This window comes from Myotis myotis, unplaced genomic scaffold (assembly GCF_014108235.1).
Source record: "Myotis myotis isolate mMyoMyo1 unplaced genomic scaffold, mMyoMyo1.p scaffold_m19_p_21, whole genome shotgun sequence".
Taxonomy (NCBI): domain Eukaryota; kingdom Metazoa; phylum Chordata; class Mammalia; order Chiroptera; family Vespertilionidae; genus Myotis; species Myotis myotis.
Window position 1 is genome coordinate 5,864,873 of NW_023416326.1, and position 27,616 is coordinate 5,892,488.

Sequence of the window (27,616 nt, forward strand, 5' to 3'; positions counted from 1 at the left end):
CGAGTGGCCTCGCCACGTCTTGTGAGACTCGGCTCCTGGCGGCCTCACACCTGTGAGGCCTCAGAAACTTGAACGCGTGGCTGGCTCTCCAGCGGGAGCCCCTCCACTGAGCATGGCCTTGGGAAGGGGGCAGCCCACTCCCAACAGGAGGGCTGCTGCCTTCAATACCGGGACCACCAGGGAGTTGGGAATTCTTCTGGCTTTGGTCACACTCCCCCGACCAGCTTCCACTCGGCCGCCACCATCAGTGAACAAGATCAAAGTGAGTCCTGTGGACTCCACTCCCTGGGAACACCCAGAAGCCCTAGAGGTACCCGGACACAAAGCCAGGAGAGGGTGGGAGCCCTGGGGAGGAATATTCTAGACTTCTGGGCCTTCTTCCCGAGTGGGGCACTTCAGCTACAATTATTAGAGCGATACATTCTTCCTGTTGATTATAGATTTCAGAGAGAGCTAAAGGGTATCACGTAAACTAAGTCCCTTCCTCCCCACTCCTAACTACACTCCCTAAGCATCACATCATACCATGCAGTTTCTGGTATATCGTCATAGGAATGTTCTATCCCAGTGTGTTCTGCTGAATGTATTTGCGAGTATTTTACTTAAAAACAACTCACTTGCTGGCTGGGCCATTCAGTTGGTTAGAGCGTTGTCAGGATACACCAAGGCTGTGGGTTCCATCCCCAGTCAGGGCACATACAAGAGTCAATCAATGAATGCATAAATAAGAGCAACAACAAATCGATGTTTTCCTCTCTCTCTCTCTCTCTCTCTCTCTCTCTCTCTCTCTCTCTCCCTCTCTCTGTCCCTCTCTCTCTTTCTCCTTCCTTCTCTTTCCCTTACTCTCTCTCTAAAATAAATAAACAAATAAATAATAAATAATAAGTAACTTAATATTAAAAACGAATGTACAAATCACATCTTATTTACCTGTACATTGAAAACGGAAGTGGAAAAACTAAACAACTAAAAATGGTAACAGTGGACATGCAATCCTCCCAGGGTGCAGTTTTTGGAATGACCACCGGGTGGCAGAGTTACCAATAGTATCCCCCAAATTACAACTGGAAAGTTACAGGAAGGGAAAAGTACCTGGCTGGGAAGGAGATGGCGAGTTGCCTCCCTACACAGGACTATGTATTTGGACCTTTGGCCCAATATTTTGTCGACTTGGAATTGAGGGGAGAGAGTCAGGGAATCTGTAGGAAAAAATACTAAACTCTCAGATCACGGACTCCCATTCGGTTGGGTGCCCTTTGATCTTCAGAGCAGCTCTGTGAAATGGAGAAAGGGCTGGGCAGTCAGTGCTCCCACAGCTGCGAGGGTACTTTTGGAAGCCAGACGCCCCTCCCCTCTCCTCAGTGAGGATCCCAGAAGGAGGGGGACACACAAGAGGAGGACACACACACAAGAGGAGGGTCAGCCATGGCCACCCGTGTTTACAAAAGGAAAACCAGTTCTGTATGAGGAGCTCTTCCTAATTAGCCTTCAACTTCAGAGTCTCTTACTCACTTCCAGCCTGAGTTCCTCGCCCGTACTTCCTCTACCAGGCCCGACCCGGCCGTCGCCTAGAGCTGCTGACCTAGAAACCATTTGCCCTCCATGCTTGGGAGCCGGGGGTGGAGCGTGTCACATCACAATTTCAGGCTGCCTCCCAGGCTGAGCACGGGCGGCCTGGCTGGCACCGTGGAGGCCTGGGGAGGACTCCGGGAGACGCCCATGGCAAGCCTCGTCTTCCTGAATCACCAACATCTGTCCCGGCCGAAAGGGGAATGCTGAAGCACTTACCACACAGACTTGTGCAAGGAGGGGGCAATGGCCTTGGCTGCAGAATGAGGGCACAGCTGCGGAGTGTCCAAGAGAAAGGAGAATCCTTGCCACAAGGTCCAGTCGGCACTGCCTGGGACGGCCATTTCCAACCAGCGTGCCGCGAGAGTCTCTCAGACACGCAGTACCTGACTCTCTGGTCCTCGTTTCCCTGAGGCCAGTGGTCGGCAAACTCATTAGCCAACAGAGCCAAGTATCAACAGTACGACGACTGAAATTTCTTTTGAGAGCCAAATTTTTAAAACTTAAACTATATAGGTAGGTACATTGTTATTAACTTCATTAGGGTGCTCCGAAGGCTTAGGAAGAGCCACACTCAAGGGGCCAAAGAGCCGCATGTGGCTCGCGAGCCGCAGTTTGCCGAGCACGGCCTTAGACCAAGGGTAAGGAAGGTCCAGCCCTCGGGCCACCCCTTAGGGGTGCGTTAATTCAATGTCTGACCAAATACAGCAGGTTCCTTTTTAAGTTGCTCATTGTGTATGGCCCTCGAACGATGTTAAAACCATCCAAAGGGCCGTGGCAGAAGAAAAGGTTCCCCACCCCTACCTGGGGCTGTCAAATTAAAAAATCACCAATAGTCAACACAGTAATAGTCGTCCGATGTGAACGAATCAAAATTACACCTATTTCTGTCAGATCGGCAAAAAAATATATTTTTTTGGCGTGCCTCCGGATTTTAATAATTAGTTTATAAAGTTGAACATCGCTGGTCAAGGCTGTTCCTGGGCCCGCATCCCAGTTCTGGCCGTGGGCCCAGGGAAGGGGTCAGACAGGGTGCAGACCCCTACATACTGGGGCTTCTCATGGGTGGAACTTGACCGTGCTCACAGTGCCAAGCCCATGGAGGGTGGTAGGAGGTGGCGGCAGGAACGGGGAGGCGACAGGAAAGAGTTCAACATCTCGTGGACCGTGTTCCTGACAGAGAAATACTCGTCTACTCCTGCAATTCCCATGAATTCTGACAGGCACATGAAGGTGACCTTTTGATGTGACTTGAATGACCTCATCTGCTAAACTGGTACCTCCTACATGGGCCGCATGAAGCAACAGTCATTATTGAAGTCACTCTGCACCTTCGATGCTGTGCGCATAATGCGCAATGACACACCTGAGGGGCCACAGGTGTCATAAAACTGCCAGGTATTATTGACACATAGGTAGTACTCATATTCCAATATGACCGGGCATTATGTTTGATGTTCCAAACATAACACAGAAGCCAGATGCTTCCTTTAAAAATAACGAGGGATAAAACAATGTTTATATTGGGGCCGCGTTAATTGACCGGGACGGGTGTCACAACTTGCTTTGATGTGGCCCGCACTGGTATGGCATCGAGGTTCTTCCCATTACCCTCCTCCATACGCTCTGAGGTCAGGAGCACACAGAACACAGAGCCTCCCAGAATGCTAACCACACCGCGCCCCTCACTGCTTCACAGGGCATGCTCCCCCTGAGGAAGGCCAGGCTGAGCCAAGGGTGGGAGCCGCGGCGCTCCACGCCCGCCTGCTCTGGCTCCCCCCTGGAGAGGGGCAGGTTCATGAGGGGCCTGCCCTCGGGGCACGGAGGTCACTGTTTGGTGACTCCGGTAAAATCCTGGGCTCACTAGGTTCCCAGTAAGTCAAAGAGCTTCCCAAGCCCCTGAGAAGTCTTGGGATCTATCATCCCAAGTCCTACTGCATTAGGCCACTTGGATGACAAGGGTTTCCCAAGTTCAAGACACACGTCACCAGCCAAGGTGTATCTTGCTACAACTCTCAGCCTGCCTGCCTCGCTCCCCTCCCCGCCAGGTCCTCTAGAAAAGGAACCAATGGGGCCACAGGAATGGGAAGGAGAGGGTTCAGCCCTCCCTCCCCCCACCCCACACACCCTCAATGTGATACCTGCTTGCCACCGCCCCTCCAGGTTAATCATACGTTGGTAGGTGAGTCAGAGAGGAGGCAGGGCGGTTAGGTTTGGCTTCGCCTTGTGTCTGGTATCCTAATGACAATGACTCCTCCCTCTACGTACTCCTTCTAGAGCAGGGGTGGGGAACGTCCGGCCCTCAGGCAGTCTAAGGCCCTGCCAAGGCATTAGGGGTGAGTTAATGAAATGTCTGGCCAAATACAGCAGGCTCATTTTTAAGCTGATAATTTTGTATGGCCCGCGAATGATGTTATAAATGTCCAAGTGGCCCTGGGCAGAGAAAAGGTTCCCCACCCGTTCTCAAGACTCTACCTTCAAAGCCCTTCTCATCAGCACCCAGGGCTGTTTCCCTTCCAACAAGCCAGTAAGGAAATGGTGGACACACAGCACGGAAAGGCTTCCTGAATGCGATGTGAGTCTGGGCACAGAGCGAGGCCACGCTAAGACTCAGAGGTCACGGCCTGTCATTACCCCTCCCATCAAGGCAGCCTTCCTGACCGGTGGCCAAGCAGCTTCTGAGGCCGTGACGAGCGCCGTACCTGCCGAAACTCCAGAGGCAACATTCCTCGCCAGGCCTGCAGCCAGGCTCCAGGGACTGGCACCTGGACAGTCAACAGACTAAGCCAATAGGAACAAGAGGGAACTGGTTCTCCTGCTCTCCAGATGGTTCATGACCCTTCAATTATGTTCTACACAACATAGCTGAATTATTTTTTAACTTTTATGGAGTCTCCTGGAGCATCTGGCTTTGCCAAAGAAGTATTAGTTGGTCGAGTGGAAATGTTAGACGTATTAGTTAGGTAGTAGCTAGAAGCAGAGACCAGAAAAAATTTCACAAGTAGAAATGAACTTGTAAATAGTACAATATTGGGTAGGTTAAGCCTGGCATCTTTTATTCGAGGAGCCATGACTGTGGTCCATTTTGGGTGTTCGTAACTTATGTCTCAGAATAATATAGTGCATTTCCTTTCAGCAATGTCACTGTTAGCTCAGCGAATGGCAGAGGAACCTCCGTTCTGACTTCCCCAGAAGCTCTGCTGCTAGGATGATGACCAGATCACAGCAGAAAGGTTCAAGATAATCCTGCCAAAAGTCAATACGAAGCGTTCTAACTGCACCATCTTTGGGACTCGGTGTCTAAACAAACAGATTTCACTTTTCATAGCTTTGTATGGGGGAAAGGGAAAGAAGGGTCCCATGTACTGTATTCTCTTTGTCTCAGCTCCACACTATAAAAATCTCCTTTCAAATCTTGTCAAGGGTATAACGCAACCTCATGGTGAAAAGATGTATCCAACGTTCCTCTGATGATGGTATTAGTTTAGAACAAGAGTTATAACTTCCAGAGCCTTTCAGGTGCCAAATAGATTTGTTTTCTAATATCATCTTGAGCTGTATTCTTTTGGCCCTGAAACACTTGGCTTTTTAGCCCACTGTCCTCTTAATTCTACGATCTGAAATACAACAGCACAAGTTTGACCATAAATTGCAAGCTGACAGTCAACCTCAATGTTTTAGAGGCAATAGGGAGTAGGGGGGGATTGTGGTGAACTAGAGAGCAGATAACCTGTATAAAGGTAGAAGCCATGTCCTAGCGGTTTGGCTCAGTGGATAGAGCGTCAGCCTGCGGACTGAAGGGTCCCAGGTTCGATTCTGGCCAAGAGCATATGCCCAGGTTGCGTGCTCGATCCCCAGGAGGGGGTGTGCAGGAGGCAGCCGATCAATGATTCTCTTTCATCATTGATGTTTCTATCTCTCTCTCCCTCTCCCTCTCGCTCTGAAATAAATAAATATATATATATATACACATATATATATATTTTAAAAGTCTATTTGCTCCTAAATTATTATACTGCATAATTAAATAAGCTTTCTAGATGGTCAACTCTCACAAGAATAACCAGAATCATTAGAAGGAAAAACAAAAAACAGATCGTTGTGCCATAGAAGGGTTTATTACACTGTCTAGACAAGGTCTTGGTGTGGCCAAGCCAGTTGGCTGACATAACCACAAGAATATGAACACTCTTATCAGGCCAGGTCTCCTCTGTGATAGCTCGCCCCCCCCCCCCCCGCACCCCCGGAGAAAATAAAAAATCGTGTATCTCCCGTGACTGTGGCAGGAATCGCTTGCCTATGAACCGGAACGCTCTTGGATCTTTTGAACCCAAACCTGGGGTTTCGAAGGAAGAGTGTGAGTCAGGAAACAAAGCTGGCCGACAAGCTGCCCTGAGCCGGGATTCTTGCTTTGCGAGTCCACCCTCAGCTCCCGCAGTGAGATCTGTAGTTGCCACATCATGGCCTTCCGCCTGAGCCAACTGTACTCAGGACAGCTCTTGTTACATAACCCCGGCCATGGCCCGTGTGTGCGCACGGCTCACCCGGCACAAAAGCACACACAGGATTTCTGATACGGCACCTTTTTACCCCGGAGAAGGCGGGGGGGGGGGGGGGGGGCGGGGAGGGCACAGGAAGGGAATAAAAAAATAAAAAATATTAAGCTGGAAAATAATGAACGATAGGTAAGTGAAGGGCTTTTTCCCACTGCAAAGGTTAAAAATAGGCACATTTCAGAGTTCGCATTCTGTGTGGTTGTAACTGACGGCACGGAGAACAGAAAGCCAAGTGAACTCCAACGGGGCCGCTTCCTTACACAGGCCGTCCCGACAGAGCTGGGCCCAGTGCAGTGGGGAAGGGTGGTCGGCGCCTACACTCCTAACCACTCTTGTGCGTCAGTTGTGAACACGGGGCCTTTCTATTTTGCCATCGGATAAGAATCCTGCAGGTGTGTTTTTTGCTTATGATTTTATTGATTTGGAGAGAGGAAGGGGGAGAGAGAGGTGAGAGAGAGAGAGAGAGAGAGAGAGAGAGAGAGAGAGAGAACATTGATGAGAGAGAAACATCTCTCAGCTGCCTCACGCATGTGCCCTGACCAGGAATCGAACCTGCCCCCTTTTGATGTACAGGCGGATGCTCCAACCAACTGAGCCACACGGGCCAGGGCTCCAGTATATGTTACAAAGGAATTACCTTTGACTCCAAAACCAGCCATAATCTATCTCTTTGGTTCTGTCTCTCTTAGAGGCATTTCCTTCCCTGTAACTTGGCTTTAGGTAACCACTGTTTATTCTAAGTCAGCTGATTCTTACCCTGAGGCTTTTGTGGCCTCTGCCTGCTGCCTGGCATTCTCTGGCCCCTGATCTTCACAAGGGTCGCTCATGCAGCTCGCAGCCTCCAGGGTGCCCCTTAGAGAGGCCCTCTCTGGCCACCCAACAAGTTACCCATGCATTCTGGGTCGCAGGACCCTGCTTTAACTCTTAGCCTAGCATCCACACTACCTGACATATGTCCTGCTTCTTTATCTCTTTATTGCCTATCTTCTCTCACTAACATATAAGCTCAGTGGAAATACAAATGATGTGTCTTGTTCACTGCATATATCTAGCAGGTAGAAGAGTGCCTTGAATATAGCGAGTATTAATATTAGTTGAAAGGATGGATGGATGGATGGATGGAAGGAAGGAAGGAAGGAAGGAAGAATCCATCCAGCAAGTATCTGTGAAGTGCCTATCGTGCCCTGGGAAATAATAGGGAATAAGACCCTCCTTCCAGGGCTCTACATTCTACCAAGGGAGACAGGCGTGATGAGAATGAGGATGCTCTGTAAGGAAAGCTAAGAGGTGGCCAAAAAGGCCAAGGTGAGGATTGGGGCGGCAGGGAAGGCGCATTGTTGAGAAACATCCCAACAAGAGCACCAAGCCTGAGCGCAGACCACAGGCCCGGGAGCCACAGGTGTGCCACGGTGGGTGAAGGGCTGAGGGAGATGGGGACTCGAAGGAGCATGGATGGGCCAGTTAAGGAACCTCATAGACCAGTCTCTGTGCATTTGATTTTTAACTCTGTAAGCAATGGGAGCCACTGAGATCAGTTTAAGCAGGAAAGTGATACGACGGCTTTATGTTTCATAAAGATAAGCATAAAGCACTGGTGAAGGCAACTAATTAGAGAAAAGAACCAAGCATTCAGGAGGCTGTTGTCCAATCGGGTAAAAACAACACATCAAGGATCCCAGCGATTCCTGGCAATGGAGAAAGATGTGAAAGCTATTTAAAGGGTGGAATCAATGGAGCAGAGTGACACACAAAAGGTGGGAAGTGAGAGAAAGGACGAGGTTAAAGGAAATCCTAGCTTGAGGTTTGTGTTATCCAAATCCATGGTTCTCATGCTTTTGGCCCGGGAAGCCCTAAATTCCTTCTGTCTGAGTCTGCTTGCTTCCTTGAGCTCAGGGACACATGCCCAAGTGTCTGGCTGTGGTCCTAGCACCGTGTCCGTTTACCTGCTTCATGAGTACACCTGTATGGAAGTCCCTCTGAGTGGGTGCGTCAAGACCACCGTGGGGACGATTCCGCTGTTCGTTCATAAAGATGAGCACATTATTTCAATGCACGGCCATTTCTGGAGACACGCACTGATCCATCACACAGAAGCATGACTATTGGTCTAAATATAGATGTGCCTGTCGCCTCAGAGGAAGAACAGACCACCAGGCATGATTCCACTTACTCCTAGGAAATTTTCAGGTGATAAAATTGAAAAGCAACTCAATGGAATATTTCTTCAGTCTGCAAGTCTGATCAGGAGATCAAATTCGGATGACCTTACCTATGGTTCACTTCTCTTGACCGTCACTGCTAAGTTAGACCCCAGCCCCCTCTACAGCATCCTCCACCCCAACCCCAAGGTGTTTCTCACAGTGCACAAAGGGGACCTCACCAGGGCTGAAAAGCATGCAGACAGCTGGCTCTCTGACCAGATGCCCTGCAGGGACCCCCAGCTTACTCCTTTCCTCCTACGCTGGCCCTCATCTGCTGCTACCGCCCAAAAAGGCTACAGAATGTTAAAAGCATGGGCCCTGGCTGGCTTGGCTCAGAGGACGGAGCATTGGCCTGTGGACTGAAGGGTCCCAGGTTCGATTCCAGTCAGGGGCACATGCCAGGGTTATGGGCTCGATCCCCAGTGTGGGGTGTGCAGGAGGCAGCCAACTGGTGATTCTCTCTCATCATTGATGTTTCTACCTCTCCCTTTCCCTTCCACTCTGAAATCAAAAAAAAAAAAAAAAAAAGAGCCTGGGCTCTGGTGCCCGCCAGCTTGGGTTTGAGTCCTGGACGTGCCAGATGTAAGCTGTGTGACCTGGGGCACATTATCCAGCCGCTCTGAGCCTCAGCTGCCGCCCTTGTAAGATAAGGACGTTATCTAACCTGCCTCGCGGGGTAGCTGTGATGATTAAATAAGTTAGTATTTATGAAGTAGTTCGACTAGACTCTAGCACAGAGCAAGCACTCAGTAAGTGTAAGCGGTGATTCCTCCTACCACTGCCCTGCTGTAGCCGCTGGTCGTCGGAAAGGAGAGCTCACCTCTGGTCCTTTAAGAGAGAACGGCCAGCTGTGGTGTTCAACTTCGTGGGAGTGGAAAGCAAGTATAAACTGTAAAAACGTTCAAGACTGAAAAACCCAGGACTAAAGGACAGTTCTGCTATGAAATTCTAATTTATCTTTGATGACGAAGTACCTGTCAATAGTCTTAACATTAGGACAGAGAGAAGAAAATGAAATTTTAAACATAATACCATTTACATTAGCATCAAAAACATAAAAATACATAAAAAAAACATCGAATACATAAAAATTAATCTAGCAAAAGGTGTACAAGACCTATCCAGAAAAATCAAGAAACACTACCAAGAAAATTTAAAGAAGACCTATATAAATGGAGAAATATGCCATAGTTCTAGACACAAAGATTCAATATTATAAAGCTATTTGTTCTCCCCAAAATCTATAGATATTTTTCAATCCCAGTCAAAATCTCAGCACTTTTTTGTGGAGACTGACAAGATAATTGTATTTTTTTCTATGAAATGCAAAGGGACAGGAATAGCCAAGATGATCTTGAAGAAGAAAAACGGAGTTGAAAGATTTACAAAAGTTTTGCCAGATGGCAAAACTTACAAAATCCCAGCATCTAAGCCAGTACGGTATTAACACCAACTTTTGTCCATTGAAGCATAAAGAAACACAAATATGCCAATAGAACAAAGAGTTCAGAAACAGACGCACACGCCGTAACCAGTTTGGCTCAGTGGATAGAGCGTCGGCCTGCGGACTGAAGGGTCCCAGGTTCGATTCCGGTCAAGGGCATGTACCTGGGTTGCGGGCACATTCTCAGTAGGGGGTGTGCAGGAGGCAACTGATCAGTGTTTCTCTCTCATCGATGTTTCTGGCTCTCTATCCCTCTCCCTTCCTCTCTGTAAAAAATCAATAAAATATATTCTAAAAAAAAAAGAAAGAAAGAAACAGATGCACACATGTACAGTCCTCTCCGAGAATGCTGTGGGGCAAAGGGGAAAGGGTGGACGTTTCTAATGGTTCTGGGTTATCTGGATATCCTCATGGAAAAACAAATGACCCTTGGCCCCTATCTCACAACCATCACACAACGAAATTCTAGAAGGAGTGCAGACATGAATTGGGAAGGCAAAACCTTGAAACTTCCAGGGGGTAAGTAAGCAGAATATCTTCGTGCCCTTGAGGACAGGAAATGACTTCCAAAGTAGGACACAAAAAGCACAAACCATAAAGGGAACAGCTGACGAACCGGATTTCATTAAGAACTTCTGCTCATCGAGACACCATTAAGGGAGCGAAAGCAAGTCAACAGTGGGGGGAGAAACCTGCAGTCGCTATCTCCAACACCGGGCTCATCTCTGGCAGGCATGCAGACTGCCCCAAATCAGTACGGAAAAGGGGGAGGAGCAAAAGGCGTGAAAAGGCACTTCGTAAAAAATACCCACCTGGCCCCCCAGATATATCTTAAACTGGTTCAACATCATTAGTCATGGGAATCATGCAATTTAAAGCTACAGTCAGGCACCACGGGGGCCCTGGTCACGTTCTATCTCATGACATGGGTGCTGGTTTCACAGGAGAAAACCGACTGCGCTGTACACTTAAGGATGCGTGCACGCCTCTCTCTATAGTATACTTTAATAAAAATGTCTTCTAAAAAAGAAAGAGACTTTAGAAATAGACCAACCAACTGTAATGTGTAAAGCTTGTTTGGATCTTGCTTCACACAAGCCAACTGTTTAAAAAACTGTGAGACAGTTGGGGGAATCTGAACCCTAATTGCATATTCGATGATAATGAAGGGATTATTCGGTTTTTAGGAATCATGATATTGTGGCAATGTTTTCCGAAAGACTTATCTTTTAGAGCTACGTCCTGAAGTGTAAATACATATACTATAAACAAAGCAACATCTTGAATTTGCTTAAAAATAATCAGAAGCGGGAGGACACCTAAAACAAGAATAGATGCGTTGATGGCTCTTGCAGCAGGATGATGGGCACATGGGCATCACAGTACCGCTCTCCCTACCTCTGTGTATGTTTAAAATCTTGCATATTAAGCCCAGCTGGTGCGGCCCAGTGGTTGAGCATGGACCTATGAACCAGGAGGTCACAGTTCAAGTCCCGGTAAGGGCACATGCCTGGGTTGCTGGCTCAATCCTTAGTGGGGGGCACGCAGGAAGCAGCTGATCGATGATTCTCCCTCATCATTGAAGTTTCTCTCTCTCCCCCCCCTCCCTTCCTCTCTGAAATCAATAAAATATATATCTGTATTTTAAAATCTTGCGTAATAAAACTGTGACCACCTGGTTCATAGGTTGACACTCAACCACTGAGCCACGCCAGCAGGGCAATAAAACCTTCAGAAACTACAGCAAATCCGAGGTCTTTGTACTTTGGCTCTGTAGGGCTCCTCTCCCCTGCCGTTCCCAACCCAATCGGGTAAGACCATGTAGTGATGGAGGCTACAGGGACTCAAGAAGGCACCGTGGCCATGCCTACATCATCAAGCCGGGGACCGGAAGCAGGAGAGCCCACGACACCTGCACACTGACCAGCACAGGACACACAGCGGCCTCCTCTCAGAGCAGTTAAAGAACCGTCCCCCAGGGACCTGGCTATGGCAGAGCAGTCATTTACCCACGTACCTTGGGGCATATGCCAATGTGAGGTGTCTAAGCAGCTTGGTTGCCCCCCCTAAAGGAATAGACTCTTTTTTTTTTTTTAATATATTTTATTGATTTTTTACAGAGAGGAAGGGAGAGGGATAGAGAGTCAGAAACATCGATGAGCGAGAAACATCGATCAGCTGCCTCCTGCACATCCCCCAATGGGAAAGTGCCCGCAACCCAGGTACATGCCCTTGACCGGAGTCGAACCCGGGACCCTTCAGTCCGCAGGCCGACGCTCTATCCACTGAGCCAAACCAGTTTCGGCAAAAGGAATAGACTCTTAACAGAAGCTCCCGTGGCCTCGCTGAACTGACCCTCCTTGCCCTACCCCTGGGCGTTCAGCGCATGCTCTCTCGCGTCATCTCCGCCGTCTGTGGCTCCCTTTGCCAGCTGATCTGGCTGGAGCTGCGACTGGAACGATGCAGTATGAATTCCTACATGACTCAAGCCTGTCTCTTTCTTATTCCAGGGTCTACACTACTGTAGGCTTACAGCTTAGAATCCCCCGCTAGACAGAGACAAGGGGTTGTCCAAACAACCCGGCGAGGCCTCCGGACTTCATCTGGCACCCAGCAAGCCCTCCAGGTCTGGCGCTTCCCCAGTTCACAGGGAAGGAAAAGTCACTCATCCCGATTCACCATTTCAAGACGTAACCTGGAGACGACCTCTCGCTTAGCGCACGACCCCTTTTAGGGATCCTGCTGCATCTCAGCAAGGACTTCTGGAGAAATGAACTGCGTCTTTGATAAGGAGCCTCCGGGCACTCCCCGTGGGAGCTTCTAGAGCAAGAGAAACCTTCTCCTGTCCTTCATGGGCTCACTTATCTACTATTAACGATGAGGGCTTCAAAGGGGAGGGACCAAGGTTTCATAGACACAAGAAGAGCAAAGTTCAAAAAGTAACTTATAGGACTTACTTCCCTTTCTTCTTTTGGCCCCTGGGAATTTAAACAACGGGCACTTTTCAGACGAATACCAGCCATTTCAGAAAATCAGTGCAGAGCGGGGGTGAGCACAGGGCTCTCCCACACAGCAGCCATGGGACCCAAGTTTTCTGTAAAATGGGGTCATGAAGGTACATGCCTCATTAGGTTGATGAGACGGTAAAATAATACAATATACGTAAAGTGCTTAAAACAATGCCTGGTTAGTGTTAGCTCATAGTATTACTTTACTTTATTTTATTTATTTATTTTTAAATAGAGAGGAAAGGAGAGGGAGAAATAGCGACGGTTGCCTCCCACAAGTGCCCCGACTGGGGATCGAACCCGCAACCTGGGTATGTGCCCTGACCCAGAATCAAACCCGCCACCTGTTGATGCACTGGACGACACTCCGAAAAACTGAGCCACCCCGGCCAGGGCAGTATGACTTTATTATTAGCAGAGACCTGCCATGGGCATGTGCCATCACCAGAAAGAAAGGATAAGGACAGAAAGAGTGGACACTTGGAAACAAAATGAGAACGGTATTGTTGAAACTCTGTGGCTGAAGTGTATACACATCTATTTCTATTTCCATAATACTTGTCAATAACTTAGAGATAAAAACAACATATTCTGAGCTAAGGGTCAGAGGCCTAGCAGGAAACTGGACATCCTCCTAGTTCAGAGAGGCGTACCAAAAGGCTGCTCACGTGTGCGACCATACACACCGCATGAGTGTTAAAGGAGACAGCAAGCCTCTGTGGTCTGGGTTAGCCAAGCACAGTTCCACAGGCCACAAAAAAGCAGCTACGATACTGTCTTGCTCTCATGGTGTTAATCGCTTGCACTCTGGGGCTGTCAACCAACCTGATAAATAAATGTTGGCTCCTGTGTTTCACATCTGCCTATACATTTAGCATTATTTAGTAAAGAGCACAATTTTAAAATAAAAATAACTAACTGGAGAAGTCCAGAGATCCTTTCAACCATTTTTTTTTTAAACTTTATGAATAATTACCTACTACAGTCTTTCAAAGTCTTAATTTTTAACAGTCTGGACATTTGGCCATTCCTTCTACCTGGGCTGTGCATACATATTCAGAAAATGTACTTTCTCGCAATAATTAGAATTGGGTTGTTAACGATCGTGACTGTGTTTCACCTTCATTTATGGTTCTCGCAGTGTCAGGAGGACGAGCAGCGTATATGAGACTGAGAGTGAGGAAGACTGTCCAAAGGGACTCTGGGGCTATTAATTATTTATCTACTTTTCCAAGTTAATAAATAGGCCTGTCTTTTGCCCTTTATTCCCCAGATGGATTTAACCAAATGAGAGACGGGGGTGTGTGTGCAGAGTTAGCCATCTGAAAACGCAAGAGGTGCGGATAATGGAAAGGAGATTTAAAAATATACATATTCATTTAATGCCTGTTGAATATGCATAGCACTGCTTTATCTGGCATGTTTTCTATTATGAATAAATTCTCATGACTTCTTGATGGTTTTAGAGTGTACTTTAACAAACACGAGTGCTTTAAAGACATAACATTAATACCAAACAAAAACAAAAACCAGAAAGCAAAATTCAAATAACCTGCTGTCACCAAAATAAATAAATAAGTAATGCTTATATATAGTTAGAAAATGCAAATGCTGAAGAAATAAGAACCTCCCTCCTCACCACCCGAGTCCCTTTAGCCAAAGGTAAACCACTATGCTTTTTCTCCTCCCAGGAAAAATATGTGTGCATATATAGCCACTTATTGACCAAAAGGAATCGCATGCACATGTTCGGATACAGACTTTTTAACTTAATAACGTGTCCTGACGCTATTTCCGCATCAGCACACGTGATTACCACATTCTGTCTGCTCTTACGCACAGGGCGGCAGTGAGAAGCATCTCTGCACACGCAGCTTAGTGTTAACGTGTGTCTTGGGTTTGTTTTTGTAGTGTGACCTACTACACGAGTCAGTGCGGTAGCACACACTACACCAAGCCGTCCGTCCCAGCTGTGTGGTGGGTAAAGAACCATCTCGCTTCCTTGGTTTATTTCCGTTCCTTTGGGAAACTTCCTGAGACCACGGTGGTTTACACCACCGGGGTCTCAGGAACAGCTTGAAGGGCCCACGGAGAAAAGGACCGTTTTAGCTTAGAGGAGGTGACTCTTTCTACCTGTTCGCTTCCCTGCAGCGGCGCAGCGATTCTGTCTTTGTACTTAGATCCACCTGGCGGGCTCCCTACCCCACTGCCGGGGCAAACCGAATGCTCATGGCATGAATGGAATGCTTGCAGAAGGGGAGACATAAGCAAGCGCTGGAGAGCTGTGCGTGGAACAGCAGGTACAACGGCCAGATGACTGTGACCTTCACTGTACTGCACGGCTATTGGGAACTCCCTGCTCATGGAAGACCATGATTCAGGATGTTTGCCTCGAGGTGCCCAGGAACACAGCTGAGTGGCAGAGCTGGGGTTGAAAAGTGCCGACAGAGTTCACAGCTCAGAAATATTAATAATAATAATAAAACCTATCTTTACACTTAGTGGCCTCAAATTCTTTTTGAAATGGTGAAGGACTTAAATTATACTTGGAAACCTTCCAACATAGTATTTTTCCAAATATTTATCTCAGTTGACTCACATCAGTTCTATGCAGCAAGTAGGTCAGTGTCACTCACTGTCCCCACTTCAAAGACAAAATGACGGTGGCACAGCAAAGATACATGACTTGCCCACGGCCAACCAGCTGACTCAGTGTTCTGACTCTAAGAACTGTGCTCTTCCCTGCATTCTCCCGGGACCATTCACGTCGGACACACCAATTTTAGAACCCCAGAGAAGAGCTGAGAATGAAGCCAGAGAAGTAAATATAAATATATCCCTCTCCAGGGATACCTGAAATCCTGAAAACTACCTCTTCCTAGTAGAACTTGAATAAACTGAATAATATTCATGTTGCTAGGTACCAGGTTGAGATACCAAACTTAAACCTGGACAGAGGAGTTAACAGTCTCCACTAGTTTTACAAAGATGTCTGTGAAAATCCGGTTTTATGTTTTATTATGAACACCCCGTTCCATCTCATCCTTTTAAAATCTAGTAGCTCTCCATTTTTAGTTAAGGCACTGCCCTGGCCAGTACTAGTGATCTGTCATTCAGGTATCTAACACCTCTTTCTTGAGTTTTTCTCAGTTAGGACTGTCCTTGATGAGTGTTTTGCGCATTTCATATTTTTTTAGAATGGCTTACAGAAGAAATGGATTTAACTTTGTAAAGCACAGACATGTATGTGCTATAGGAACCAAACTTTCACAAAACCCAAATTACCCTTTCTATGGGTGGGTTTACCTGGTTATTTTCTATGCCTTCATACTTTTTCATTTTTTAAAATATATTTTATTTTTTATATATGTATTTCTTACTGATTTCAGAGAGGAAAGGAGATAGATAGAGAGACAGAAACATCAATAATGAGAGGGAATCATTGATTGGCTGCCTCCTGCACGACCCCTACTGGGGGGGATCGAGCCCACAACTCCAGCACGTGCCCTTGGCTGGAATCGAACCTGGGACCCTTTAGTTCCCAGGCCGACATTCTATCCACTGAGCCAAACCGGCTAGGACTCAAAATATATTTTTATTGATTTCAGACAGGAAGGGGGGGGGGACAGAGAGAGAAACATCAATGAGAGAGAATCATTGATTGGCCTTCTGCATGCCCCCTACTGGGGATAGAGCCCTCAGCTGGGGCATGTGCCCTGATGGGGAATCAAACCGCGACCTCCTGGTTCATAGGTCAATACTCAACCACTGAGCCACAACAGTTGGGTTCATTTCATTTTTTAAAATTGTAATTATGGATAAACACATTGATTTTGACTCAAAAATGGGTCTGAATAACACTGGCTTAGGTGAACCATACACAGATCCAGCTTCAAAGAATTTATACACTAGTTGGGAGTCTCATGGGTGCATTGTTCACGGACATATTACAGTTGGAAATCCTTAGAGGTCAATCAGGTCAACTATCTGCCCTGTAATTGATTGTACATCCCTGACAGCGGGGGGATGTACCTGCAGATGTTTGAACATCCCTAGGACAAGAAGTCGCCTCCCGTTTGGAACCTAGCACAGGACTGCTCACAGAAAGACCTGTTAAAACGGTACAGACCTGAAGCTAAATGAACCAAATACCTAAACATACATCCCATTTCTTGTTCCTGAAAGACAACTTCAACCTTTGTTTCCTAAACCCATCTCCGCCTTTTCCAGAAGGACGAAGAGGGCAAGGCCAATCGGGGCACGGAGGTCTAGAGAGGCTCCTCTTTGATGACCTGAAGAAGGTGTCTTAGCAAGTTAGGAAACGAAACGACAAGCAGCCTTCGCCGCTGGAGCCTGCGTCGGGGATACTCACCATGAGGGCTGGGAGGCTGGCGGTCAGCAAAGGCTCCCTGGAGGACGTCCCAAGTGAGCTAGCTCCCTCTTGACAGATGGGCTGCAATGAGAAGGGTGGGGAGAAAATGGGGGAGTGTGATCAGCGTGCACACGGATGCCTTAACTCAGAATCCTACTTAGATCCGTCTTGGTCATGTAAAAAAATAGAAAAGCTGGGCTATCCATATTGCATTTAGGTAGCAATGCCATCCTCGTACCCCACCCCCACCCCACCCCCGCATCTCTCAATGCTGTTTGAGCCTTATCAGGAGCGACCACTACATGCATGTGTCCTTGATGAAAGCTGTAGACCTTATATTCTTGAAGCGTGTCCCCCATGCTGCCACGGGCCCGATACATCATGACAAACCATTTTTCCCCCTTTTTGGCCAAAATTGAATTTTGTACAGGCCATACCCACGCAATCAATAGTCGGAAGGTTGTTGAAAGTTAATATACAAACAGGGACCTTTGCGGGCGTCAACTATCTGGTAATTCAGGCTCGGCGGGACCCAGGGGGCAGTGCCCTCTGAAGCTTAGCAGGAACTCGGGTCTGTCTCGGGGAACACACACATCCGGGGCGACTCACACACACGGTCCCTGGAGGCCGAGTTAAGACAGGAGGACAACAGAGCTAAGTGTCCCAACGGGCACTGGGCTTCCTCAGCCTCCTTCCAGCCTGAGAACCCGGGGAGCTCAGAGCCTTGACCAACTTCTCATAAACATCACCTTTTTTAAATTTATTTTTTCCCAATCTCAAAAGGGCTGTCTTCCCAGGGCCTCCAAGTTTACTCTGAGTTCTTCCTGAATCGGGAGACTCGGGGGTAGAACATGCCTTCGTGGAGTCGATGGTTTTCCAACAGGGAAGCTACTTCCGGGAAGGGTTCTGCTCCAATTTCCGAGAAAATGTCGGTCCGCGTCAGGTGTCTAAGACCACCAACCCCATCCGTGTTACAGGACTGTGTGGGGTCCCGCAGAGCGGCCACCGGCGGCCCAGCCTCAGCCCAGCGTCCCGTCCACGTGAACAGGTGGCTGTGACCCCCGCTGCCACCTAAAAATTCAAGCCGGGGGGTCCCCACTGGAGTCTGAAGGTGCCATGGGGGGCGACGGGAGGCCATGGCTGTCCTGTGACCGCTGCCTGCGCCGGGCGGGCCGTGAGGAGGGGGTTCGGGGCGAGCGCTGGGAAAGAGAGGGGGGACCCCTTCCCCGCCCGCCCACCGCGGGGTCTGAGGGCCGCCCGGTCCCTGTCAGGTGTTGCTCCCGCCGGGGTCACTTCCGCTTCCGGGTGGAGCCCAGCTTCTCAGCTGCTCATGTCAAACCTCCCGAGCAGGCCGCGCGGGCCCGGGGCGGCCGGCGTGGAAAGCCGAGGTTTTCCGCCCCGACGAGGAGCCGGGGGTCCCGGTGTGGGTCCCGGGGTCACCGTGACGTGCGCGGACGCGGCCCCGCCCTCACCCGGCGCCTGGACGTGGCGGCCGCCCCTCGCCACCGGCGCGACCCCCTCCGCAGCCCGCTCCCCGCGCCTGACGCCTCCGGGTCGCACGGGGTCCACACGCCCCCACGCGCGCGGCCGCGGCCCCGGGGCGCCTCCGGCCTGAGGGCGGGACCCGCTCCCTCCGCCCCGAGGCCGCCCCGCGGAGGTCGGGCCGGGGCCGGGGTCAGGGTCGGGGTCGCGCCCCGCCGCCCTCGGGCACCCCGCCCCTCACGGCCCCGCCGCCGGGCGCACGTGCCGGGTGACAGGCCCCCTATAGGTTCCATACCTGCCACCGGAAGTGAGTGAGGAGGGCAGTATAGGCATTTCCTGTGACGCCAGCGCCTGGACTCCATTAGGCAGCAGCTGGGGGAAGAATCAACACACCGGGGAGCGGAGCGCCGCGGAGCCGAGCACAGAGGCGGCAGCTGCCTCGCTGCCGCCCGCCGCCGCCGCCCGCCCGCCCGCCCGCCGCCCGGGCCCAGCCCAGCGGCGCCCCCCCGCCGCCGCCCCGCCGCGACCCCCGGGCCGCGCACCCCGAGCTGCCTCCGGGAGGGGGGGGGGAAAGGGCCCGGATCCTCCTTCTCCCCCTCCTCCTCCTCCTCCTCCTCCTCCTCGCCCCTCGCCCCTCCTCCCCCCCCCGACCCCCGCCCGGCCCCGCACCCCGACCCCCGCCCGCCCCCGCCTCCCCGCGCCCGCCTCGCCCCCCCGGCTTCCCACCACGGCCTCTCTCGGCGAGGAAACTCTGGCCTCCGCTTCCTCCTCCTCCGACTCGGACACCGGCGGAGCCTCCCCGCCCCCGCGGAAGAAACCCCGAGCCTCGGCGGCGGAGGGGGCAGGAGAGCCCGGGGCCTCGGCGAGCCGCGCAGGCCTCTCCCCGCCGTCCTCGTCCTCGTCCTCGTCGTCCTCCTCCTCCTCCGTGGTGGTAGTGGTGGGACTCCCCCCGGCCGCCCCTCCCGCCGCCGCCGCCCCCCAGCGGAGTAGCGGCCACAGCCTGGTCAGCGGCAGCATCATGCAGGCCAACGGGGCAGGAGGAGGAGGAGGCGGCGGCGGCGGGGGCGGCGGGGGCCCGGGACAGACCCAGGAACTCGCCTGCCTGTCGGCCCAGAACGGGGAGTCGTCCCCGTCGTCGTCGTCGTCCGCGGGGGACCTGGCCCACGCCAATGGGCTCCTGCCCGCCGCCCCCTCCGCCGCCGGCAACAATAGCAACAGCCTGAGTGTCAATAACGGGGTCCCCGGCGGGGCCGTCGCCGCCGCCGCCTCCGCCTCCGCCGCCGCCGCCGCCGCCACCACCGCCGCCGCCGCCGCGGCTCTGGCCACCCCGGACCTGGGCAGCAGCCTCAAGAAGAAGAAGCGGCTGTCCCAGTCGGACGAGGACGTCATTCGGCTCATCGGGCAGCACCTGAACGGCCTGGGGCTCAAGTAAGTCTCCGGGGCGGACAGACGCGGGGACAGACCGGAGGCGGGGGCCCGGGAGCCTGGAGGACGCGGCTCGGACTGGCCCGGCCCGAGGCGGGGAGCTGCCCGCAGGGGACATGGGGAGAACCGTCCATCCGATTGGGGGGGATCGGGGAAGGGGGCGTAGAGACCAAGGGGTCTCCCCTCCCCGCACACCTTCCGGGCCCGATGGTCAGTAAGGACTTGCGGGGTGTGTGTCCGTGTGCGGCGGGGGAGGGGAGGGGAGGGGGGGCCGGTGGAAAGAATGAACCTCGGAGGGTTTGTTTTGCGTCCATCTCAGAGGCATCTTTGTGGGACGCCTGCCCCCACCCCCACCCCACCCCCCGGCCGTGACAGACAGCCCGGGCCGGCCACCAATCAGGAGAGGCCGTCGCCTACAAGTGTTTATGGGAACGAGGGGCTGGGATCCTGGGGGAGGAGGGGGGACGCCTCGGAGGGGAGTCCTGGAGGGGGAGGCCCCGCGGGTGTCAGGCAGAGGCCCCGCCGGGTGTGTGGGTGTGTGTGTGTGTCCCGGGGGCCTGCCCCTGGCTCGACCGGAACCCCGATTGACTGCCGAGACTCGGCTGCCTCTGGAAGGGGGCATCCGATCTGGTGAATCGTTTATTTTCCAGTGCGGTTGAGGCGGCCTTCTGGACCTAAATAGGGTGAAGGGGGCGGCGACCTTGGCCCCAAACCTCCGTGTGTGCACAAAGAAAAACCAAGGGGGGAGGTCGGGTTGGGGGGCGCCGAGAGCCCCAGGCAGAGGAAGGGGGAACGCGCCACAGCCTTTCCCAGCTCCCAGCGGCTGGCCATTGAAACTCGCTCCGGGGCAGCCCGTGTGGTCGTGTTGGGTCCACTTTGGCTCTGGGGAGGGCAAGGAGGACTTTTCTAAGGTGACAGAAGTATTTTGATTCTCGGGCAGATGGCTGATGGCACTGTTCAGCTGAAAAATAACTGGGCTGAGTAAGAAAACATTGAAACATAAACAAACATGTAAGAACTGATAAAGGAAGATTCTTAGGTGTCAAAATATCCGGGCCACTTTTGATGAGTCTTTTATGCTTTCAAAGAGAGATAGAGGAAGATTTCTCTTCTTTGCCCGAAGGGAAAGGAATTAGTATGAAAATAGGCTTTGTAAGCGCTAACCTCGTCTTACTGAGACCAGAAGCAAGCTGACAGCAGCAGGAGGAAATACCTCGTGACTGTTTGGAACCCACACCATAGTAAATTGGCTATTTTTAGGATAGAGAGAAAGGGGATGATTTTTGAGGCTGGATTTATTTCCATTTTAAAGACTGACCTACTAGAATTTCTATGCAAACATGTCTGGATGTAAGACTCTCCCCCCTAATGGCAAGTCATCGCTATCACCTTGTATGGAGCTAACATTTTTTTTATCTTACGAAATGTAACAGGGTTAGGGAGATCCTGTTTTGTGTGTGTATGTTTGTTTTTTTTCCATTTATTTAACCAATTGGTTACAACATGTTTTGAGGAATTTTATACTTCATTTAAACTTTTGAGGCATTAAATGGCAGAATAGAAAGAACTTACTTTGATTCTGGTTTCAGGAAGGCTTTTAACTTAACTAGATAGAAACGAAGGTGGCAGTTTAAAAATCAAGTTGGTTTAGCCAAGCACATGAAAGCTCTTTATTTCTTTTTTCTTCCTGAGATTAGTTTTAAAACGTTGGCAACTGTTTTCATAGACATTCGCTTGTTGGGAAGAGTAAACCCTGAACTTGGTCAGGTCGTTTTTACACTGTATCTCTCCTGCAGCCAGACTGTTGATCTCCTCATGCAAGAGTCAGGATGTCGTTTAGAACATCCTTCTGCCACCAAATTCCGAAATCATGTCATGGAAGGAGACTGGGATAAGGTAAAGTAGGGCCTATAGAGCTGTGTGACTGCTGCTAAAATTAAATATCTGACGTGCAGGTTGTGACATTTCTGTTTTTCTCTTATACCAATTTTTGCAGGCAGAAAATGACCTGAATGAACTAAAGCCTTTAGTGCATTCTCCTCATGCTATTGTGGTAAGAGGCGCACTTGAAATCTCTCAAACGTTGTTGGGAATAATTGTGGTAAATACACTTTTGTTCTTAGTTTCACATTTATGCTTATTTTAATAGGTTATTGATAACTCTGGGCTTCTGCCTCTTATAAAAGATAAGGCCTAAAAAGAATTAAATTTCATATAATTAAATTTATAAACTAAGATGAGTGTTTATGATTTGTTAAAGTTTGAACTCTATTTTTAAAATCATGTATAATAAGTGTGTCTTTTGAACCTAATTTACAAATTATGCTCAGTACAAAATTATATTGAAAGATCATGCTTATAGTGCTATTTCATAGGATAAACTATACTTTTAGATTATTAAAAATACTGAATGTGCTGGTAAAGAATGTATTTGGGTGTATGTATGTCTGTAGGCCTTAAGTAGCTGGCACTAATTTTTTTTCATCTTTGGCAATTATAATTATAGTTCATTCAACCCAGCTCTATCGGTGTGCTCACCATTTCCCATGCTTGCATTCCAGTTGTGTGAATTGACAGTGTCAAAGTCTGTATAATAAGTATGACTCTGTGAGGGTTTGTATGTGTGTTTGACCATTGGGTTCTGCTTCCTGGCCTGGCCTTATTTCCCCAACAAGATCAATTGAGTAGTTGACTGGGTAGCCTCTCTCATAAATCTCAGTGAATCTTTTATACTGATAGGCTTCACCTCTTCAGTAGATATTGCTGAGAGAGAGGAGGGGATACAGTTTTTTCTAAGTGCTTGCGATTGGAAACCATGAAGAATCAGCTGCCTGGCCTCTTCCTGCTGGCTTTTTTACTTCTAGCTGATTGATTTGTTGTCAGAAGCAATTTCCTGTCTGGTGGGGGAGGGACAAGGGTGAATAGGAAGTGAAGTAAGGAAACCAGCTGTTTGTTAAATATTAGTAAATGAGTGTTACTTCTGATTTTTTTTTTTTAATTGGGTCAAACATTGATCTTTCTGCCTTTGTCTGTAAACCTAAGAGAGTCTCCTGTTTTTGTTTTTTGGGGTTTTAAAAACAAATCTTAATTACAAACGTTTTCCAATTCTTCATGTGATTTTACACAATTATATAATCCTAGAGAATGGCCTTTAGGTGAGTTAAAGGTGCAAACAAATATGAACAAATACTGGTTCATTTAAATTGATTATCTTTTTTTCTCTTACTAAGTATTTAAAATACTAAAAATTTTAACTTGCTATTATTGAATCAGGTGGTTGATTATTAATTAACTCATGGAATAATCAATTCCATGGTCAATTTTTAAAATGAAAACACAGAAGTTAAAATAAACAAACATCTATATTCAAAAGGATGACAAATTTTCCAGTGACTAAATTTTCCCCAGTTAGTGTGTTTGGAGTTTTAAAAAGAAGACACCTAAGCATATTTTAACTGGCCAGCTTTTCATAAATTGTTAGCTCTGGTGGGGTGGAAGGCGACCCTAAAATAAAATCAAGGCATTTAAAGCCAAAATAAGAATCGGGGTTCTTTTCCCATCAGACAAGCTAGCAGTGCTTATATGGTGACAGTAACGAACTTGCCCATGGACTATTTTAAAATAGGATGTGATTTCTTGGAGGATTGCTTTCCTTTTTTAAGCTTCACCCAAATTGTATCTGTAATTTAGTAGTAAAAATTTGAATAGGCTCACTTCCTCTTTTTCTTAAGTTTTTATAGTAATTTGAGACTTCTGTATTGGATTTAGATTATTATTGTATCTCATTAGAAACCTTCATTAGAAGCAACATGTTAACTGAATAAAGGTAGTTTTAGATAATAAGGAGGAATCCTTTCTTTTTACAGCCTGTTCAGTCTATAGAACATTCTAGGATCTAATAAAAGATGAAGATTAAATCTCTGGCTGAGCCTCACGCCATCAAACTGTTTAGGTATTTATACAAAGAAAGGGGTTCCAGTTTTTATCTTACTTTAAGCATTGATGAATCAATTGCTTTTAAAAATGCAGTTCAGCATTTTTTTTCACCTTTCTAAGTATGTTTAGGTTTACTCCTCTCCCCCTCCTTCTCCAGAAGATAATCTAATGTAAGCATAAGTTTGTAGTAATGTCTTAGACGACAACTATTTGGTGGGTGGTTTTTTTTTTAACATAATTATTTTAACTGTATAGTCAGACACACTTGATGACTTAGTCTAGACTAAAATTGTATTTTACTTTTTAAACCTGAATGTTTTTATTGACCCGATCACTCTCCACTTTCCCCTGCGCACCTCCCTTTCCCTACTCCCCATATTTTTAAATGGTTTCCAGTCAAATAATACCAGAAATAGCAGAATTTGCTCTGGATTTTCTGGAAGCTGAGCTCATGAATCAACATTTTTTTTAGTTTGGGTTCAAATATGCTTAGCCATGTCTGAGGAATTGGGGTGGGTATTTGAGGTCAATAACATAAAAAACTCCTATATATCTAAATGTGTTTGATTCTTAATTTTTCAATATAATTGAAATGCTTAACAAAACTGTTCAAATATTAATGCACAAAAATGAAGTAGTATATTTTAAAGTCAAACAGGGAGGAGTTTTGAGAGCCATGGTTTAAATATAATTCATTTCCCCTTTCCTCTGAGTCATTTAATTGATATAACTTGGTTAAAACCTTGTTCCAGAGTTAGTCAGAACCACTGCTAGGTTGGCTAAGAGGCTGTTCTTGATAAACACACTTCCTGTGTATCGTAACTTTTGAGTTCTTTTTTTCCCCCCAACATTGAGTTCAGTGTAATTATATGGGAGGAAAGGATAAACCAATACAAATATTGGGTAGGCAACAGCCAGATTTACCATGTGAAACTGTCTTTCAAGCTGTCCTATTCACTTACCAATGTCAAGTTTATGTTAGATAGAAAGAGACACTGCTGGGCCCAAATATGCCGCAAAGTTATCAGACACCAGAAATAATCTAAAAAATTAGGAGTTGGGGAAACAGAAAAGAGAGTTCACTTTCTCTTCTTTCCTTTCCTTCTTCATTTAAGAAGCACGTGATCTTTTAAAAAACCATGAGTAAAGCCCTGACCCCACATTTCAGCAAACTTGAGTTTTGCCTTTTTAAAACATTTTTAGTAAATAATTTAACATCATTTTTGAAAGATATTTATTTTCTTGAAACTATATTTGCATTTTTGTGCCTTCAATTTTGGGAAGTAAAACACAGTTTTACTCCCCATTCTTATCATGTGCATCAAATGCTTGATTTTTTTTTTTTTTAAATATATTTCATTGGTTTTTTACAGAGAGGAAGGGAGAGGGATAGAGAGTTAGAAACATCCACGAGAGAGAAACATAGATCAGCTGCCTCCTGCACACCCCCCACTGGGGATGTGCCCGCAACCAAGGCACATGCCCCCGACTGGAATCGAACCCGGGACCCTTCAGTCCGCAGGCTGATGCTCCATCCACTGAGCCAAACCGGTCAGAGCAAATGCTTGCTTTTAAGTAGAATAAGTACTTTCTCTCTCAGCCACATCTCTTTCTGTGCTTAGCCAGCAGCATGTTCTCTGCCATGTGCACCACCAAGATTTGATACCAGTTTCAGGATATTCTTTGTCTTAATCTGGGTAAAATGACTCATAGAGAAATGTTCTTGCTCTGCTTTTATAGCATTCCCTGTGTACAGAAAAACGTGTTTATATTGGCTTCTCTGCCTTCCTCTCTTCTCCTCTCCTCCTCTGCCCCATGGAAAGAGAATAACATGTTCTAGCAGGATCTTGGTGGGAAAATAAGGGGGAAACAGCACTTGGGACACTGTCCCTACACACATTGGAATGGCAGAGGGGTGTGCATAGGACGTAATGATTGATACCCAATAAATAAATAAGTTAAAAATTTGCCCTAAATTAAAAAAAAATTTTCCCCAAATTCCCAATTGTTAAGAAAATTTAGTGAAGAAATGAAATGCAAATTCTGGCCAGCTCCATGTGGCATTTAAATTTAAAAATTCTGTAACAAAATATGATTCTCAAATTTGAATCAAAAACACTATGTGATATGAAGCTTTTACCAGTATACTGATAAATGGAAATAGACGACTCTTCATAAAGAGTTGAAGTGTTTTTAAAAGGATAAAATGGTGAGAATATCCAGAATGAACTTCAAATGTTTTGATTTTTAGATTGTTCTGTTTTATTTAGTCTTCTGTTTTTGGTTTTTGTCACCTGATGGACTTCAAAGTATTTTTTAATTTGATATATAAAAGTAAACTTACGGTTGCATGTACAGCAACAATTTTTAGAGCATCTTGGAAACATCTGTTTTTGAAATACTCATTTAGTCAGTGTAACTTTGTGTAAAATTTGGTAAGTGTAATTTTTCTAGAGTTATAGGAGCTTATTTCATAGTTGGAATTTTTCCTATTGTTCTTTAGCTATAGTTTTAAGATTAGATTATTACCAAGCATAAGCAATGTATGTTATAAAAGATGTATTTAAATGTGTGCCTAATCTATATGAGAGGGTTTGTTTTTATTTATTTTCTCTAGAACTAGTCATTTTTATAAGCTGAGGTTATTCCTTACTTCTAAATACTCCCTAATAGGAAATCTTGTAGAGCAGTTATATGATGCTCTTAATTCCATATATAAATGATAATTTCTTCAAACCATCTTTTGAGAGCAGTATATTTTAATGTGTTTAAAGTAAGCAGTAAATGCTTTTTAAAGTAAGTGGATTTGAGATTTTTACCACTATTTCTTGGATTCTCTAAGTATAACTAACACTTCCTATCTACTAACAAGGTTCTCTATGTACATCAGTTGGCTTCAAGCTCCCCAGGTAGCAGATATAATGAAAGTCCCTCTAGGCAGTGTCCTTAATTAGGTTTAAGGTTTAAAAGAAATTCCAAACTTGATATTCATAAATCCCTCTTTGCCCTAGCAAAAAGCTGCTAAGATTTCCAAGTTACTTTCCAGTTAAAGTAATGCAGTAAAGGAACATTAGAAAATTCTAAAGCCCAGCACATTTCAGGGGGAAAAAACAAAACTAAATGCGGAAGTGTTTCATAAGTTGGAAATGGTTTACCCTTTAAGGGGAAAGAGCTGATAATTGTCTGTGCTTCATAGTTATGTGTATCAGTGATCAGATTGTTACCAACCCACAAATACAAATATTGAATCTTCTTGAAAACCTTTGAGTTGCACCTTTATTGCCTTGAGAGTGAGTCCCCTCAGGCTTACGCTTGTCCGCTTGAGTCCTAGGAAACTCGGTACTTTGCACACCAGCCTTTAGTCCGTTTGCTGGGCAGCTCTTCTTACTTCTGATAAGCCAAAATCTGACACTTGGCAGCTTCTACCTCATGTCTCCAGGTCTGCTTTCTGGTCCCCTTAGTCCTTCTTTCACCTTGTGGATTTTAAATAATCTCTTCACTAATGGAATTTTCTGTGTTTTTTTTCCAAAACCTGTTCCCTAAAATGTTCCCACTGCCCATTATAAAAGTCCCAGACTTTTTTTAAAAAGAAAATTTAGAGTGCTGTAAATAGTTCTAAATTT

At 47.4% G+C, this 27,616-nt stretch overlaps 2 protein-coding genes across 17 annotated transcripts in view; one reads left to right on the forward strand and one right to left on the reverse strand.

Moving 5' to 3' along the window:
* Window positions 1-19,121, reverse strand: part of CNIH3 (cornichon family AMPA receptor auxiliary protein 3) — a 121,332-nt gene extending 102,211 nt beyond the window's left edge. For 2 of the 10 annotated variants that reach the window (XM_036354813.1, XM_036354816.1), the window contains exons 1-2: window positions 18,928-19,118; window positions 17,151-17,231 (exon numbers count right to left, since the gene is read on the reverse strand). The gene's annotated coding sequence lies outside the window, so the exon portion shown is untranslated. Of the gene's footprint in view, window positions 1-17,150; window positions 17,232-17,639 lie in introns of all 10 variants that reach the window. The other 8 variants (XM_036354811.1, XM_036354815.1, XM_036354808.1 and 5 more) reach the window with 6 other exon arrangements.
* A 202-nt stretch (window positions 19,122-19,323) lies between these two features.
* WDR26 (WD repeat domain 26) overlaps window positions 19,324-27,616 on the forward strand; it is a 38,330-nt gene continuing 30,037 nt past the window's right edge. For 2 of the 7 annotated variants that reach the window (XM_036354774.1, XM_036354776.1), the window contains exons 1-3: window positions 19,539-20,060; window positions 21,854-21,953; window positions 22,054-22,158. In XM_036354774.1, coding sequence (XP_036210667.1) covers window positions 19,651-20,060; window positions 21,854-21,953; window positions 22,054-22,158 — 615 coding nt within the window. In that variant the 5' untranslated portion in view covers window positions 19,539-19,650. Of the gene's footprint in view, window positions 20,061-21,853; window positions 21,954-22,053; window positions 22,159-27,616 lie in introns of all 7 variants that reach the window. The other 5 variants (XM_036354777.1, XM_036354779.1, XM_036354773.1 and 2 more) reach the window with 5 other exon arrangements.